Source organism: Anolis sagrei, chromosome X (genome assembly GCF_037176765.1).
Source record: "Anolis sagrei isolate rAnoSag1 chromosome X, rAnoSag1.mat, whole genome shotgun sequence".
NCBI lineage: Eukaryota > Metazoa > Chordata > Lepidosauria > Squamata > Dactyloidae > Anolis > Anolis sagrei.
Genome location: NC_090034.1, coordinates 29,269,906 through 29,285,738, shown reverse-complemented (window position 1 = coordinate 29,285,738; position 15,833 = coordinate 29,269,906). Strand labels below are relative to the sequence as shown.

General features: G+C 43.1%; 1 protein-coding gene across 1 annotated transcript; it reads left to right on the top strand.

The window, feature by feature from the left end:
• Positions 1-88: 88 nt before the first annotated feature.
• LOC132781733 (uncharacterized) lies at positions 89-15,792 on the top strand. Its single transcript, XM_060786148.2, has 3 exons — positions 89-268; positions 6,536-6,711; positions 13,045-15,792. Exons 1-3 carry the CDS (start codon positions 159-161, stop codon positions 13,440-13,442), a joined length of 684 nt encoding a protein of 227 aa, XP_060642131.2. The 5' UTR covers positions 89-158; the 3' UTR covers positions 13,443-15,792.
• Positions 15,793-15,833: the final 41 nt, after the last annotated feature.

Sequence of the window (15,833 nt, the reverse complement as noted above, 5' to 3'; positions counted from 1 at the left end):
GGCGCACACGCACACAGGAAAGGGCGGGGCGTGGGCGTGCTCCCTTGGTTCCTTTGCTGATTGGCTAGGGCGGTGAGGAAGGACGGCCCGCCCCGCCCTCTCGCTGCCCGCAGACGCAGTTGCGCCGAGCGTGTTGAAGAGACGGAGGTGGAGGAAAAATGGCGGCCATCGTGGCGTCTGCGTCGGCTTTGGAGAGCGGGCCCAAAATGGCGGAACACGGTGGAGGGATGGCGCCGAACGGGGCTGGCAACGGAGACCTGCCCAAGAGGTGACTTGAATACCATTAATACATTGGTAGCGGCATTGCTACATCTGTATCTATGTATATGCACGCATACATACCAGTAAATTTGAGTATGTATACATACACTATAGATAGATAGATAGATAGATAGATAGATAATATAATGTATGATATAATATATAACATATATACATTATACATTATATCATATATATGATATAGTTACATAATTTATCGTATATGTTATATATAATATATATATTATTTTATATATTATAATTATGTATAATGTGTATAATGTTAAATATAACGTCCTATTATATATATATCAGAATATATATGTATTACATGCTACATATCTAGATAAATATCGATGGCAAAAAAGGGTGACTACATGGGGAGACTATATATATATATATGTGTGTAGATAAAGATGGTAAAACACAAATACATTTATAATGTATATATGTGTGTGTATATATAATGTTTATATCATACTAGCTTGAGTACCTGGCGTTTCCCGGGTTATTTGTAAAAGTCAATTTTTATTTGAACAAAATGCATAAGGTTGTGGGTGAACTACAATTGACATCATGCCAGGTTAACCACATGCGGCCCACCGAGGGCATTTCTCCGGCCCACTGAGGAGGAGGCCTCCCTTTCAGTGGAATCAGTCATGGCTCTGGTAACACAGAGCACCTTTCTCTCTCCCCCTCATGTTCCCTCTCCCCCCCCCCCCCCATTTCAGTCTCTCCCCTTTTCCCCTCTCCTTTTCCTGCTCTTTCTCCCACTCTGGTGAGTCAGTCCACTCAAACCCCTCCAGTAGGTTGAGATAGTTATGGGGGTTCTGTGTGCTAAGTTTGCTCCACGTCCATAATCAGTGGATGTCACAGTTTATTTGGTTGTGGGTGAACTACAACTCCCAGAAAGGAAGGCCGTTCCCCCCAAAACCTTCCATAATCAAATTTCGGAATATCAGGTATATGTGCCAAGTTTGGTCCAGATCCATCGGTGCTTGGGTTCACAGTGCTTTCTGAATGTAAGTGAACTAAAACTCCTGCAAGTCATGGTGAATTTCCTCCAAAGACCTCTGGTAATTTTTGCTGGTCATGTGGGCTCTGTGTGCCAAGATTGGTCCAATTTCATCTTTGGTGGCATTCAGAGTGCTAATTGATTGCAGGTGAACTATAAATCCCAGTACCTACAACTGCAAAATGTCCAGGCCAGTTCCCCTCAAAACCCACCAGTATTCAAATGTTGGCACATCGGCTATGCATGCCAAGTTTAGTCCATATCCATCGTTGTTTGGGTTCATTGTGCGTTCTGGATGTAGGTGACCTACAATGCCTATAAATCCCTCCAAAGACCTCCAGTATGTTTTGTTGGTCATGGGGGTTCTGTGTGCCAAGTTAGTTCCAGATCCAGCTGTGGTGGAATTCAGAGTACAGTTCTTAGGTTGCAGGTGAACCATGCATTCCCGTACTACTATAAATCATTGTGAGTTCTGTCCAAACTTCTCTAGTATTTTCAGTTGCTGATCAATTTCTCTGTTTGCTGTGTGCCATAGAAAATAATAGGAAAGGGTTAAGGGAGAGGAAGTGGGCGGGGTCATGCAAATTCACACCAATGGAGAGAGTTGGAAGCACTGGGATGTCTGTGCTGGAGGAAACACATAAAATCTGTAGAATGAAATGTTCCCCCAATGAAAGCCAGTATGTTGTTTATGGAGGACATTGGCAGGACTCTTGTACATGTTCATGGCGTTCGCTGTAACCTGCAATGCCATTGGAAGGAGGGCCATTGGTGTTTCCTGAGTAGTGGGAGCTAGAGCTATTTGTGGAGGCAGGAGTCTGTCTGTGTTAGTGGACACTGCAGCCACATAAACACATATGTGTTTTCACTGTTATTATGTGTATAGATATGTGTATGCATAGAAATATTTATCAATGTACTGAAAGATTGTGAAAAAGGGTGAATACATGGGGAGACTCTCTCTTTCTTTCTCTCTATCTTCTATCTATCTACCTATATAAAAATGCTCTGTGCATAATGAGTACCTTAAAAACAAAAGAACCAATGAAAGAAATCACACCAAATCTGGCAACAAAACATCTCACAACACAAGGAGTGACCATCACTCAACAAATTATGATTTTGTCATTTGGGAGTTGTAGTTGCTGGGATTTATAGTTCACAATCAAAGAGCATTCTGAACCCCACCAACGATGAACTTGAACCAAACTTGGTACACAGTACCCCCATGACCAACAAAATACTGGAAGGGTTTGGTGGGCAGTGTCCTTTGGTTTTGGAGTTGTAGTTCACCTACATCCAGAGAGCACTGTGGACTCAAACAATGATGGATCTGGACCAAACTCTGCACAAATACTCAATATGCCCAAATGTGAACACTGGTGGAGTTTGGGGAAAATAGAATCTTGACATTTGGGAGTTGTAGTTGCTGGAATTTGTAGTTCACCTACAATCACAGAACATTCTGAACCCCACCAACGATAGAATTGGGCCAAACCTCCCACACAGAACTCCCATGACCACCAGAGTGGGCCACAGCAACACGTGGCAAGGGACGGCTAGTCTCTATATAAATAAAAATGTAATTTTCGTTTGTGGGATTAACATAACTGAAAAACCACTGGATGAATCGACACCAAATTTGGACACAATACACTTATCAGGCCAATGAGTGACCATCGCTCATAAAAACACTGAAAAACACAGCAGAAGAGACTTAAGAAGCCAAAAAAGCAAAAAGATGCTACAGCACATGAGCAAAAACGACTCCCCCAGCAAACAAAACACACAATACCAAATCCACACTCTCTTCTGGACTACATCTCCCAGCATCCCCTAGACCAGGCCCTTTAGGAGAGGAGGATGATCCAAATGCACTACTTCCAAGCTGCAAGCTTTCTTCTCCTTGGATATCTTTGAGAGCATCCCAATCCCTGCATTTTTCCAATTTCCTATTCCTGGACTGCAACTCCTAGATAGATAGATAGATAGATTGATAGATAGATAGATTAGATAGAGATAGGTAGGTAGGTAGGTAGGTAGGTAGAACAATCAGGAGGACTTCTGGGAATTGTTGTCCAAGAATAGGTAGAGAAGGAAGAAAAGGGAAAAAGAGGAAGGGAAAGAAAAGGGGGGAGGAAGGGAAGAAGAAGAGAAGGAAAAAAGGAGAGAAAGAGGAAGGTTGGCCACAGCAATGCGTGACGGATACAGCTAATAGTAGATATAGATGGTGAAAAAATAAATACTTATGTAGTGTATGTATATGTGTGTGTGTGTGTGTGTGTGTGTGTGTGTGTGTATATATATATATATATATAAATGTTTCTATTGTATATAGATTCATCTATGTATCTGTTCCGTCTCCCAGGAGCCTGATTTGCCTCACTTTAAAGTTGCTTGAGGTTGCTTCCTCTTGCATTTTCTCCCAGGGCTGCTGCATCTTTGCAAGAGTCCTAAAAGTTAATAGTATCAGAGCCTGCTGGCCTCTTTGCAACTATTGGCTTAGAGAGCAGCTCTTTGAGTTTAGGGACCGCCTTTTCTCCCAGGGAAAGATATCCATTTTAGATTCTCCCCTGCCTTTTCAGTTTGAGAAAGGATTTCGGACGTGCTGATGGCTAAGCAGTTAGCTCTGGGAAAACCATTGCAAAAACTACCCTATAGATAAGTATTAAGCTAAACCGAGTAAGATATATTAAGCTATAGATAGTATAGATAAACTGAGTAAGCTATATTGAGTTAATATAGATAGTATATTGTGTATTGAGCTGTATTGAGATATTTTAGATAGATAAACTTAATTGAGAAGATTGAGTTATAGTTATAGAGAGAGTGTTGTGACTGCTTTGTCTCCAGAACTAACCTTAAGTTATAGATAGGGAAAAAACCTGCTTTTTTTCTAAACCACAACAGCTTTAGGTTAGGGTGTTAAGATTTCAGAATCTTATCTGCCATCTGCAGAAAGGGTTGCCTCTGTAACTATAGGAAAGAAAGAATATATTTGTATCTTCATCTATTGATTGTTTGTTTGCAACTGTATGAACTGTGCCAAGTCTTCAAGGACTTTGTGTAAATAAATATTCTCTTTTGATGTTTAAACTAGTACTAGTCTCAGTTGCTTAGTATCTTAAGTTTTCAAGATAGACAACTGTAGTTCGCTCAGCTATAGAGAGAAGCACGTCGCAGTCTTATTTTTTATAGCGTCTGGGCGGACGGCAGAGTATCGTAAGATAGTGAAAAGGGTGAATACATGGGGAGACTATATAAGACTAGCTTGGGGACCTGGTGATGCTTGGGTTATTTGAAAAGGGCATTGTTTGTTTTGGGGTGTTAGGTAATATCAGTTTGGTAATTTGTAGCTCATTTTTTTAAAGGAAAAAATAGTCTTTCCTGTTGTTTTTTTTATGAATGCTCCCATTAGAAAATGCATAAAGATGTGGGTGAACTGCAATTCCCAAAATCATGGGCCAATCATCCCAAATCAGGTTTGGTCCAGATCTGACGTTGGCTGCATTCACCTCCAAATCCTGCCAGTATGTACAGTTGGCCATGTTGGTTCTGTGTGCCAAGTTTGTTCCAGGTCCATCATTGGCTGGGTTCAGTGCTTTCTGGATAAGGGTGAACTACAACCCCCAAAATCAAGATCCAGTCATCCAAAACCTCTGTGCCAAGTGTGGTCACAATCCATTGTCAGTGGGGGTCACAATATCGCTGGATGCAGGTGAACTGCAACTCCCAAAATGAAGATCCATTCCCACAAACCCCTGCAGTATGTTGAGGTCTTCGTGGGGTTTTCCTGTGCCAAATGTGGTCCTGGTCCATTGTTGGTGGGAGTCACTGTTTCTCTGGATGCAGGTGAACTACAACTCTCAGAATCCAGGTCCATATGTCCTTAAAGGAGTGCATTTGGTGGTTCCTCAGCACTGTGGGTTAAAGCTGTTTGTGGAGGCGGGAGGATGTTTGTGCATTTTCACTTTTGTAGATAGATAGCAGGTAGATGTTTAAAAAATACAGAGAGTGTCTCCCCTTGTATTCACCCTTTTTCACTATCTCACAGTGATTATTTGAAGGCTAGGCCTATATATTTGTATTGTGCAGTGTCTGGATGGCCATCTGTTGGGAGTGATCTGATTGTGCTTTCCCTGCCTGGCAGAAGGAGGATGGACTGGAGCCCCTTCCCTTCTGGGATTCTATGATATGATTATTAATAATAACCAGAGACTGGATGGCCAATTGTTGGGAGGGATTGGAGAATGCTTTTCCTATCTGGTCGAAGGGGTTGGGACTGGATGTCCTTCAGGGGATCTCTTCCAACTGTAGGATTCTATGATTCTATTCTAATAATAATACGGGCTGGATGGCCATCTTCTGGGAGGGATCAGATTGTGGCTTCACTTTTATGGCAGAAGTGGGTTGAACTGGATGGCCCTTAGGGTCTCTTCCAACTCTAGGATTGTATGTTTCAGAAGTGGCTGGGCGGCCATCTGTCAGGAGGGCTTTCATTGTGTCTTCCTCTGTGGCAGAATTGGGTTGGACTGGATGGACTTTGGTGAAATTCTTCCAACTCTAGTATTCTATTATTATTATTATTATTATTATTATTATTATTATTCAGAGGCTGGATGGCCATCTGCTGGGAGGGATTGGATTGTCCATTTTCTTTACAGCAGAAGTGGGTGGGACTGGGTGGCTTTTAAGGGATCTCTTCCAACTAGAATTCAATAATACTAATACTAATAATAAACTCTAGGATTCTATTATTATTAATAGTAATAATAATCAGAGTATGGATGACCATCTGTTGGGAGAGATTGGATTGGCTTTTCCTTTACTGCAGAAGTGGGTGGGACTGGGTGGCCTTTGGGAGATCTCTTCCAACTTTAGAATTCAATAATACTAATAATAAACTCTCGGATTCTATTATTATGAATAGTAATAAGTCTGGATGGCTATCTGTCAGAAGGGATCGGATTGTGCTTTTCCTTTATAGCAGATGTGGGTGGGACTGAGTGACCTTCAGGGGATCTCTTCCAACTCTAGAATTCAATGATACTAATGCTAAAACTACTGCTTCTACTATTAAACTCTAGGATGCTATTAATAAGAAGAGGAGGAGGAGTCTGGATAGCCCTCTAGCTGGAGGAATCTGTGCTTTTTCTTTATGGCATAAGGAGGATGGACTGGATGGCCTTCTTTGAGGAGAGGGGTCCCTCCTGCTTCTATTATGACAATGTCTTTTCTCTCTTTCCTTCCTTCTTGCAGCGACGCAGAGCGCCCGCACCCGAGCGAGAGGCGGAAGGAGAAGAGTGCCAAGCGTGGAGGGGGTGGGGGCCGCTTTGAGCCCTACATCAACCCTTCCAAGCGGTACCGGGCCTTCATCACCAACATCCCCTTTGACGTGAAGTGGCAGTACCTCAAGGACCTGGTCAAGGAGAAAGGTAAAGCGTAGGCGCCTCTTGCTGCTGCCGCCGCTGCTGCTGCGCCTCCTCCTCCTCCTCCCTTCCCTTCTCTGGCCTTCCTTCCGGTCGAGGGCAGGCCTCCTTTGTGTGCCGGTGTTTGGCAGCCTTTTTCAAGCAAAAAAATATATATATCAGAACAGCCCCTTTTTTAGTCTCTGGGAAGAGGCGAGACTTGGAGTGATGTTCGTTGCCTTTTTTAATAGATAGATAGAATATATAAATTGAGAACTCTTTGCTGGACAAGTTGCCCCAAGGAGAGAGCAGTCGTTTCTCCTTGGCAGTGGATGTCATCTCTGGCTTTTGTTGTGGAAGACATTTCAAGAGAGGCGTCTTCAACAGGGAGATGGATGGATGGCTTTCATTTGTCCTGTTGGTTTTGCAAATTATTTGGAGAAATAGGCTCCGGGTGTGACATTCCCAGGGCCTCAAATAAATGTATTGCTTTTCCAACTCCTTCCTTCAAAAGCAGGCAACACAGAACAGGAACCTAATCTTTTGGGACATGCATTCCTTTACTTCATGTCCTTATTATTATTATTATTATTATTATTATTATTATTGGGACTCAAGACTGCTAACAGTAATATTGTTGCTATTATTATAATCATCGTCATCATCTTTATTTCTGTCCCAGCTTTCACCCCATAGGGACATGGTAGCTAACAATAATATTATTGATATTATTATTATTATTATTATCATCCTCTTTATTTCTATGTCCTGCATGTTCCTATAGGGACACAAGACTGCTTACAATAATTATTATTACAATTACTGTTATATAATAATAATAATTATTATTATTATTTCTATGCTACCTTTCTACCCATAGGGACTCAAGGTAGCTTACAATGACATGATTATTGGGTTGCTGTGAGTTTTCCAGGCTGTCTGGCCATGTTCCAGAAGCATTCTCTCCTGACGTTTCTGCTATGGCTGATTTCTCTGGTTGGATTAGTCTGCAGTGCCTCTCATGTTCCTTGAGAAGTCAACCATAGCAGAGTACCTGATGAACCAACTGGGACATGGCATATGATTGGAGAACACAGAAATGTGGGACCACTCCCAACAACCACCATGTCAGACTACACAGAGAAGCCATTGAAATTCACAAGCATGTGGACAATTTCAACAGAAACAAGGAAGTCATGAAAATGAACAAAGTCTGGCTACCAGTATTAAGAAACGCTAAAAGTGGGACAGTAAATAAAGACCAACACTCAAAAAACAGGAGAATTCAAGAGAGGAAACAATCAGGGCCATCTAACACCTCCCAACAAAGGATCCCCCCGACAGGAAGCAGCCAGGCTTTGAAGCTGCAAGGCCATTCCATGCTAATCAAGCTGGCCAATTACAGCATTCACACTTGCCTCCAATAGACAAGAGTTCTTTCTCCCACCCTGGACATTATTCTACAGGTATATATAAACTTGCTCGCCTAGCTTCCAACAGACCTCATAACCTCTGAGGATGCCTGCCATAGATGTGGGCGAAACATCAGGAGAGAATCCTCCTGGAACATGGCCAGATAGCTCAGAAAACTCATAGCAACCTGGTGATTCTGGCCATGAAAGTCTTTGCTTCGACAACACATTATTATTATTATTATTATTATTATTATTATTATTATTATTATTATTAATTTCTATCCTGCCTTTCTCCCCATAGGGACTCAAGGCAGCTTATAATAACATCATCATAATCATTATTTCAATCCCGCTTTTCTTCCCATAAGAGCTCATTGCAGCTTACAATAACATCATCATTATTTCTATCCCACCTTTCCCCTCATAGGGACTCAGAATGGTTTAAGATTTAAGTCTGTGTGTCATGAATACGAAGTTAACATACAATTCCGATACAATAAAAATACAATTACATTTTCAACCAAAGGATTTTAACTCTTTCTTTAGTATTTAATTCTGTCTTAATGCTTGCATGTTTGGGAGGAGCAGGGTTAAGTTATATTGTGTCAGTTTTAGTGTAAGCTACTTTGAGTCTTTTTTTTCTCAGAGCAAAAGGAGGGTATAAGTAATAATACTAAATAACCCTGCCCCCCTATTCCTATTGTTTGTCAAAGAATGTCTTGGTGGGAAATGACCATCCACCCTCCTAGAAGGGCCCCTCTTGAAATGTATAAAGATACTTTGGGTGATTCCCTTTGCAGCTTAAAAGGGCAGAACCATGGCTAGGAGGTTTTGATGAGTCCAAGGAAAGGGAGTTGAACACGCCAAGCCCCGTGAGAGGGGCACGGGCCATTCATCATCATGTATTTGGTGCTTGTTTGCAGCACCGGAGCATTTCAGGTGAGATGGAGCTGCCTGGCCCTCCTTCCTTCCTTCTCGGTTGACGGAGGACCGCGAGGCAGCTCTGGATCTTCCGTCTTGGCAAAGCGGAGGAGCGTTTGGTGTTTGCTGTCCAGTCCAAAATCTCCCACGGGAGGCTGGTTTTCTTCCTCTTCTTCATTGACGCTCCCTTGAAAGGAAGGGGCTCCCAGGAGGCAGCTTAGTGTTGGATGTGCAGATAGGAGGGAGTGTGATTGGCCTTGGTTTGCTCCTTTCGAAGCCAATCTTTGAAGCCACCTCGCCAAGGAGCGAGTCTTTTTCAAACGGTCAGGACTTGGTCTATAAGACTCTCCCAGGGCATTCAGGTTTGAGGAGGAGCAGGTAAAGGGAGGCAACGGACTGCTCTTCCATCGCTCAGGGACTCTTTAAGCCTTCCGGACATGTCTTGGTGCCAGTAAGTATGGTTTAGGAGCCTTCTTATTTTTTAAAAAAAGTGTTGTGGTCTGTTCAGAATGTACATTGAGTGTGTTTTTGGGATGCCTCCCTCTGCAATGTTCAACCGTGGAGAAGTCATTTCAGTTTATCATTGGTTGGTGGAATGTAAACATGTTACAGAGGTGCAGGATGTTCTCCTTATGTCCCGGACCGTCTTGATATTCTTCCAGCCGACCAAGTCCGAAATCAAATCTAGCTGCAGTCCTTGAAAGTTTTAATGTGTTGACAAATCAAATAGTGCCACTTGGGGACACCATTCATTTATCTTATATAATCAGTATACCTCTTTCTCATCTATCCTTCTGTGCCTCAATCTTTCTTTATCTACTAGCTCTATCCATTTCTATATCCTCCCAAGTACCCCATCTCTCTCTCCCTTTGTCCATTTACGTATCTTTGTCCATGTGTCCATCTATGTCACAGAACGGAGACAGCTTTGGTCGACTTGATGGATGACCTCCGCAGAGAGTTAGACAGGGGGAGTGTGTCCCTGCTGGTCCTCTGGGACATCTCAGCGGCTGTTGATACCATCGGCCATGATATCTTTCTGGGGTGGTTCTCTGGAATGGGTCTTGGGGGCACTGCTCTGCAGTGGCTCTGCTCCTTTCTGGAGGACCATTCCCAGGTGGTGATGCTGGGGGACACCTACTCAGACCCCTAGCCTTTGATATATGGGGTCCCGCAAGGTTCTATTCTTTCCCGGGTGCTTTTCAATATCTACATGAAACCGTTGGATGAGGACACTGGGGTTTTGGAGTTGAGTGCCAACTCTACTATTTTTCACCTCATTCCAAGGACCGGTGCTTTGGCAGCTGTGATGGCCAACAAGCTGAGGCTTAATCCAGATAAGACTCAGATCCTCCTGGTCTGTTGTGGGGTCGATCAGAGTATAGGGTGGCCACCTGTGCTCAATAGGGTCCCACTCCCCCTGAAGACACAAGTCCGCAGTTTGGGGGTCCATCTAGACTCAATGCTAACACTTGAGGCTTAGGCGGTGGCCAGGAGGGCCTTCGCACAGTTAAAGCTTGTGTGCCAGTTGCAACCGTACCTCAAAAAGCATGACTTGGCCATGGTGGTCTAACCTTAGTTACCTCTAGAATGGACTACTGCAATGCATTATGTGGGGCTTCCTTTGAAGATAGCTTGGAAACTGCAGTTAGTGCAAAGATCGGCAGCCAGATTGCTAACTGGGGCTAGCTCTAGGGAGCACACCATGCCCCTATTGAAGCGGCTCCGTTGGCTTCCGATAAGTTTCTAGTTCCAAGTCAAAGTGGAGGTTATCACCTAAAAAGCCGTACACTGTTTGGGTCCAACCTATCTTCGAGACCGTATCTCATTTTATGAACCAGTGCAGGACCTAAGATCTGCTTCACTTCTGTACGTTATGGGGACTGATATTGTACACAGCTGCTGTTTTTGTAGCTTGCTGGGTTTTATACTATCTCTTAAAATTAATAGGGTTTTTATTGCTGTTTAAAGTATAATTGGGTCAATTTTATTGTTACTGATTTTTTTTATTTTTCTGTATTTTGTTGTATTTGTATTTTGTTGCAATATTGAGTGCTTTCCAAGAACTGCCCAAAGTCCCTCCAGGGAGATGGGGGCGGGATACAAATAAAGTATTATCATCATCATCATCATCATTATTATTACCTTAGACCAGGGGTCCTCAAACTAAGGCCCGGGGGCCGGATGCGGCCCTCCAAGGTTATTTACCCGGCCCTCGCTCAGGGTCAACCTAAGTCTGAAACGACTTGAAAGCACACAAGAACAATCTTATCTTATCAGCCAAAAGATGGCCCACACTTCCCATTGAGATATTAATAATTTTATATTTGTTGAAATTGTTCTTCATTTTAATTATTGTATTGTTTTTAAATGTTTTTTTGCACTACAAATAAGATATGTGCAGTGTGCATAGGAATTAATTAATGTTTTTTTTCAAATTATAATCCGGCCCTCCAACAGTTTGAGGGACTGTGACCCGGCCCTCTTTAAAAAGTTTGAGGACCCCTGCCTTAGACTATGTAATCTAGCCATCTCTCCCTCTCTAACCTATCAGTCTATGTATGCAATCTATCCATCTTTCTGTCATATAGCTGTGCAATCTATCCATCTCTCTCTAATCCATCCTTCCATCTGTCTCTCTTCATCCATGTATCTAATTTATGCATTCATATATGAAATTCTCCATCATTTTCTCTCACCTATCCTATCCATCCACCCATATTTTCTTTAACCAGTCTATTCAGTCTATCCATCTCTCTATTAATTTTTGTGTCCATCTATGTATCTAACTTAGACATCTGTAATCTATCCATCTCTCCCTCCAGTCTCTTCTTCTGTCTACTTATCTCTTGATCTTCATCCATGCATTTGTCTAATTTATACATCTATCTATGCAATCTATCCATCCCTTTCTCTCTTATTTATCTTTAGTCCACCTATGCAATCTATCCATCTTTCTATCCTCCCATGTATCCATCTCCCTTCATCCATGTGTCCATCTATGTATAATAATAAGAATAGGCTTTCAACTCCCAGTAGCTTTGTTTCCAGCTTGTCCAGTGGTCAGGAATTCTGGGAGCTGAAGTCCAAAGGCCGCAGAAACCTTAGGAGAGGAGATCCCAAAGAATAGTAATAATAATAATAGGCTTTCAGCTCCCAGAAGCCCTGTTTCCAGCTTGTCCAATGGTCAGTAATTCTGGGAGCGGAAGTCCAAAACAGCAGAAAGGCTGCAGAAGGCATAGCAGAGGGGATCCCAAAAGAAGGAGGAGGTGAAGGTGAAGGAGGAGGAGGAGGAGAAGACGACGACGATGAAGAAGATGATGATGATGATTAGCCCTTCAACTCCCAGAAGCCTGTTTCCAACTTGTTCAGTGGTCAGGAATTTTGCAAGCTGGAGTCCAAAATGCATGGAGAGCTGCAGGTTGGACAGCTCTAATAATAATCATCAATTAATTTTATTTCTTGCCTGCCTCTCCTCGTCATAATTAAAAACTAACTGTAGGCCTTATGATAGAAAGAAGCCACAGGAAGAGGGGCAGGTGTTGTTAGAAATCTACTAGTCTTTGAACTAGGTATTATTCTATTATTATTGGTACGCAGGTTTCTGTTTTGCTTCAGGTGCTCCTCACCTTTGCAGAATGCAGATAGAGCGAAGGTACACACACAGTGAAGATGGCTGCCATTCTAATGTATTTCTACAAAACACACATACAGGCTGTCACCAAGTGACGAGCAAGATAGCATCTGTCGGTTGGTTCTTAAGTTGAATTTTTAAAGTGTGTTGGCAAAAGCGGAGAAAACCAAGTGTTAATCCTGGTACTCTAGAACATCCTGCACCCCTGTAAGGCCAGGTTGTGGTGGCTTGGCAAGCAAAAGGTGGAGCGCCTCCTGGGCTTTTATTATTATTATTACTCTAATGAGGCAAGAGGCTCCATAAAGGGTTGTTGACGCTTGTTCTAAATCGCCCTTGTTTTCTTGGCTTTCTCCCTTGGTCTATGTACCGTCTGGAATCTCTCATTTGTAGTTGGTGAGGTAACATACGTGGAGCTCTTAATGGACGCAGAAGGAAAGTCAAGGGTAAGTCTTTTGAGAGCATTTCTTCTGTGGATGTGCTGTATTTCATCGCGTAATAGTTGCCTGCCTCATCAGAGTCGCACCTCACCCCTTTTTGGGGTGCCTGAAAATGGGTTCTTTTGTGTTCCTTGCATAATATTCTCACCCCCATTTGGAGCCAATTTTCCCTTCCTACCTTTTTTTTCCAAAGGCAGTTTTAAAACTATTAAAATTGAGGTCTCTGGATCTCCACTCCTCTCCTTTCTCCTTCCTTTTTTCTCTGAAATCAGCTCAGTTTTAAAACTGAAGGCCTCTGGAGCGCCATTCTTCTTTCCTCTCTCCTTCCTTCTTTCTTCGAAAGTACCATAGTTTAAGAACTATAAAATGGAGATCTCTGGAGCTCCACTCTTCTTTCCTCTCTCCCTTTTTCTTCGAAAGCAATGTAGTTTAAGAACTATACAGTGCATGTTTCTAGAGCTCCACTATTCTTTCCTCTCCTCCCTCCCTTCCTCCCTTCCTCCCTTCGAAAACAGTTTAAAAGCTATGAAAATGGAGTTCACTGAAGCTCTGCTCCTCTCCTTTCTCCTTCCTTCTTTCTCTGAAATCAGCTCAGTTTAAAAATAGTAAAAATAGAGGTTTCTGGAGCTCCACTCGTCTCTCCTTCTTTCTCTGAAAGCAACGTAGTTTAAGAACTATACAATGGAGGTTTCTAGAGCTCCACTCTTATTTTCTCTCTCCTTCTTTCTTTCTCTAAAAGCAATGTAGCTTAAGAACTATAAAATGCATGTGTTGTCGAAGGCTTTCATGGCCGGAATCACTGGGTTGCTGTGAGTTTTCCGGCTGTCTAGCCATGTTCCAGAAGCATTCTCTCCTGACATTTCACCCACACCTATGGTAGGCATCCTCAGAGGTTGTAACAATGTAAGGTCTGTTGGAAGCAAGGCAAGTGAGGTTTAGATATCTGGGGAATGTCCAGGGTGGGAGAAAGAACACTTGTCTGCTTGAGGCAGGTGTGACTGTTGCAATTGGCCACCTTGAATAGCATTGACTGGCCTTGCAGCTTCAAAGCCTGTCTGCTTCCTGTCTGGGGAATCCTTTGTTGGGAAGTGTTAGTTGATTCCTGTTTGGAATTCTCCAGTTTTCTGAATGTTGTTCTTTATTTACTGTCCTGATTTTAGAGTTTTTTAATACTGGTATGGGCAAAATGTCATCAGTGAATACTTCTGGAACATGGCCATAAACTCACAGCAATCCTATAAAATGCAAGTCTCTAGAGCTCCACTCTTCTTTCCTCTCTCTTTCCTTCCTTCTTTCCTTGAAAGCAGTTTAAAAACTATAAATATGGAGGTCTCTGAAGCTCCACTCTTCTTCCTCTTTTCTCCGAGGACTTAAAGCCATTTAACAAAACTTGGATGTCTCTCAGATCTTTCCTTCTTTCTCCAAAGAACACCTTTCCAGGTTTTCTAAACTGTCTTAAGGGTCCTGGGAGGAAGGAGGGAGAAGTGTGGAGCTCTAGAGACCTCTACTTTGTAGTTTTGCCTTCAGAGAAAGAAGGAAGGAGGTGGAAATTGGCCCCGAACAACTCTATAGCTTAAAACAAACAAACAGAAATTGAGCTTGTTTTTTGAGGTGGTAGGTTTGAGATAAGGCATTTTATTTTCTTAAAAATAGGATTTTTTTCCCTTTTGTGACAGTTGCACCCCCCTTTTTTGATTGGAAAAGGGTGGGAGGTGCGACTATTATGCAACGAAATGCGGTATTTTTTTCTCCCCTTTTCTTTTTTTAAAACTACCTGACAAATGTGACTGTGATGTGGAAGCCGAGGGATTGGGGCTGCGGAGCGTGTGACACAGCGTCCCGGTGCGAGGAGTCGTGGTTTTTTGTGTGTGTGATTGTTGGCGGGGCGGGGAGAGGGGGAGGAAGTAGGGGTTTGGGGTATACCCTGCAGCCCTATCCTGCTGTGCTTCTGTGTTTGTTTGGGCCGAACGCACGGGCCCTTCCTCATGCTCTCAACGAAGGCCCCAACCCCGGGATGTACATGTCTTCTGGTGGTTCTTTGGTGTGGAAGACGCCGAGGTCAGTCGCCTCCCTGTGCGGGAGCTCTGTCATGCTCTTGTGCCTTTGATGGAGCCGTTGGTAGGGATCTGGACTCGGTGTCGAGGAGGAGCTATGCAAGAGTGGTGTCTCTTGAGAGCGGAGCTGTTGAGGTCCAGGCCCAGGCAGTCCCCAAGCTACAAACAAGAGAGGCTCCGTAGGCTTGTTCTTCAGCTGGATTTGTATGTCAGTCGGAACAGGTGCGTTTCTTAAGTGTTAACACCAGCCAGAAACATATACAGGGTGTCCACGAATGAAATGTATTATGATCAATTATTATTATCCTTGTATTTTTTATACCTTGCTTTATCTCCCCAAGGCCCTCTGGTGATGCAGCGGGTTAAACTGCTGAGCTGCTGAACTTGCTGACTGAAAGGTTGGCGGATTGAATCTGGGGAGTGGGTTGAGCTCCTGCTGTTAGCCCCAGCTTCTGCCAACCTAGCAGTTCAAAAACATGCAAAATGTGAGTAGATTAATAGGTACCGCCTTGGCGGGAAGGTAACGGCACTCCATGACCTTGGAGGTTTCTACAGACAATGCTGGCTCTTTGGCTTAGAAATGGAGATGAGCAGCAACCCCAACGAGTAGACTTAATGTCAGGGGAAACCTTTACCATTTTTTATTTCCCCAAAGGGGACTCAAAGTGGCTTGACATAAAAGCATTAG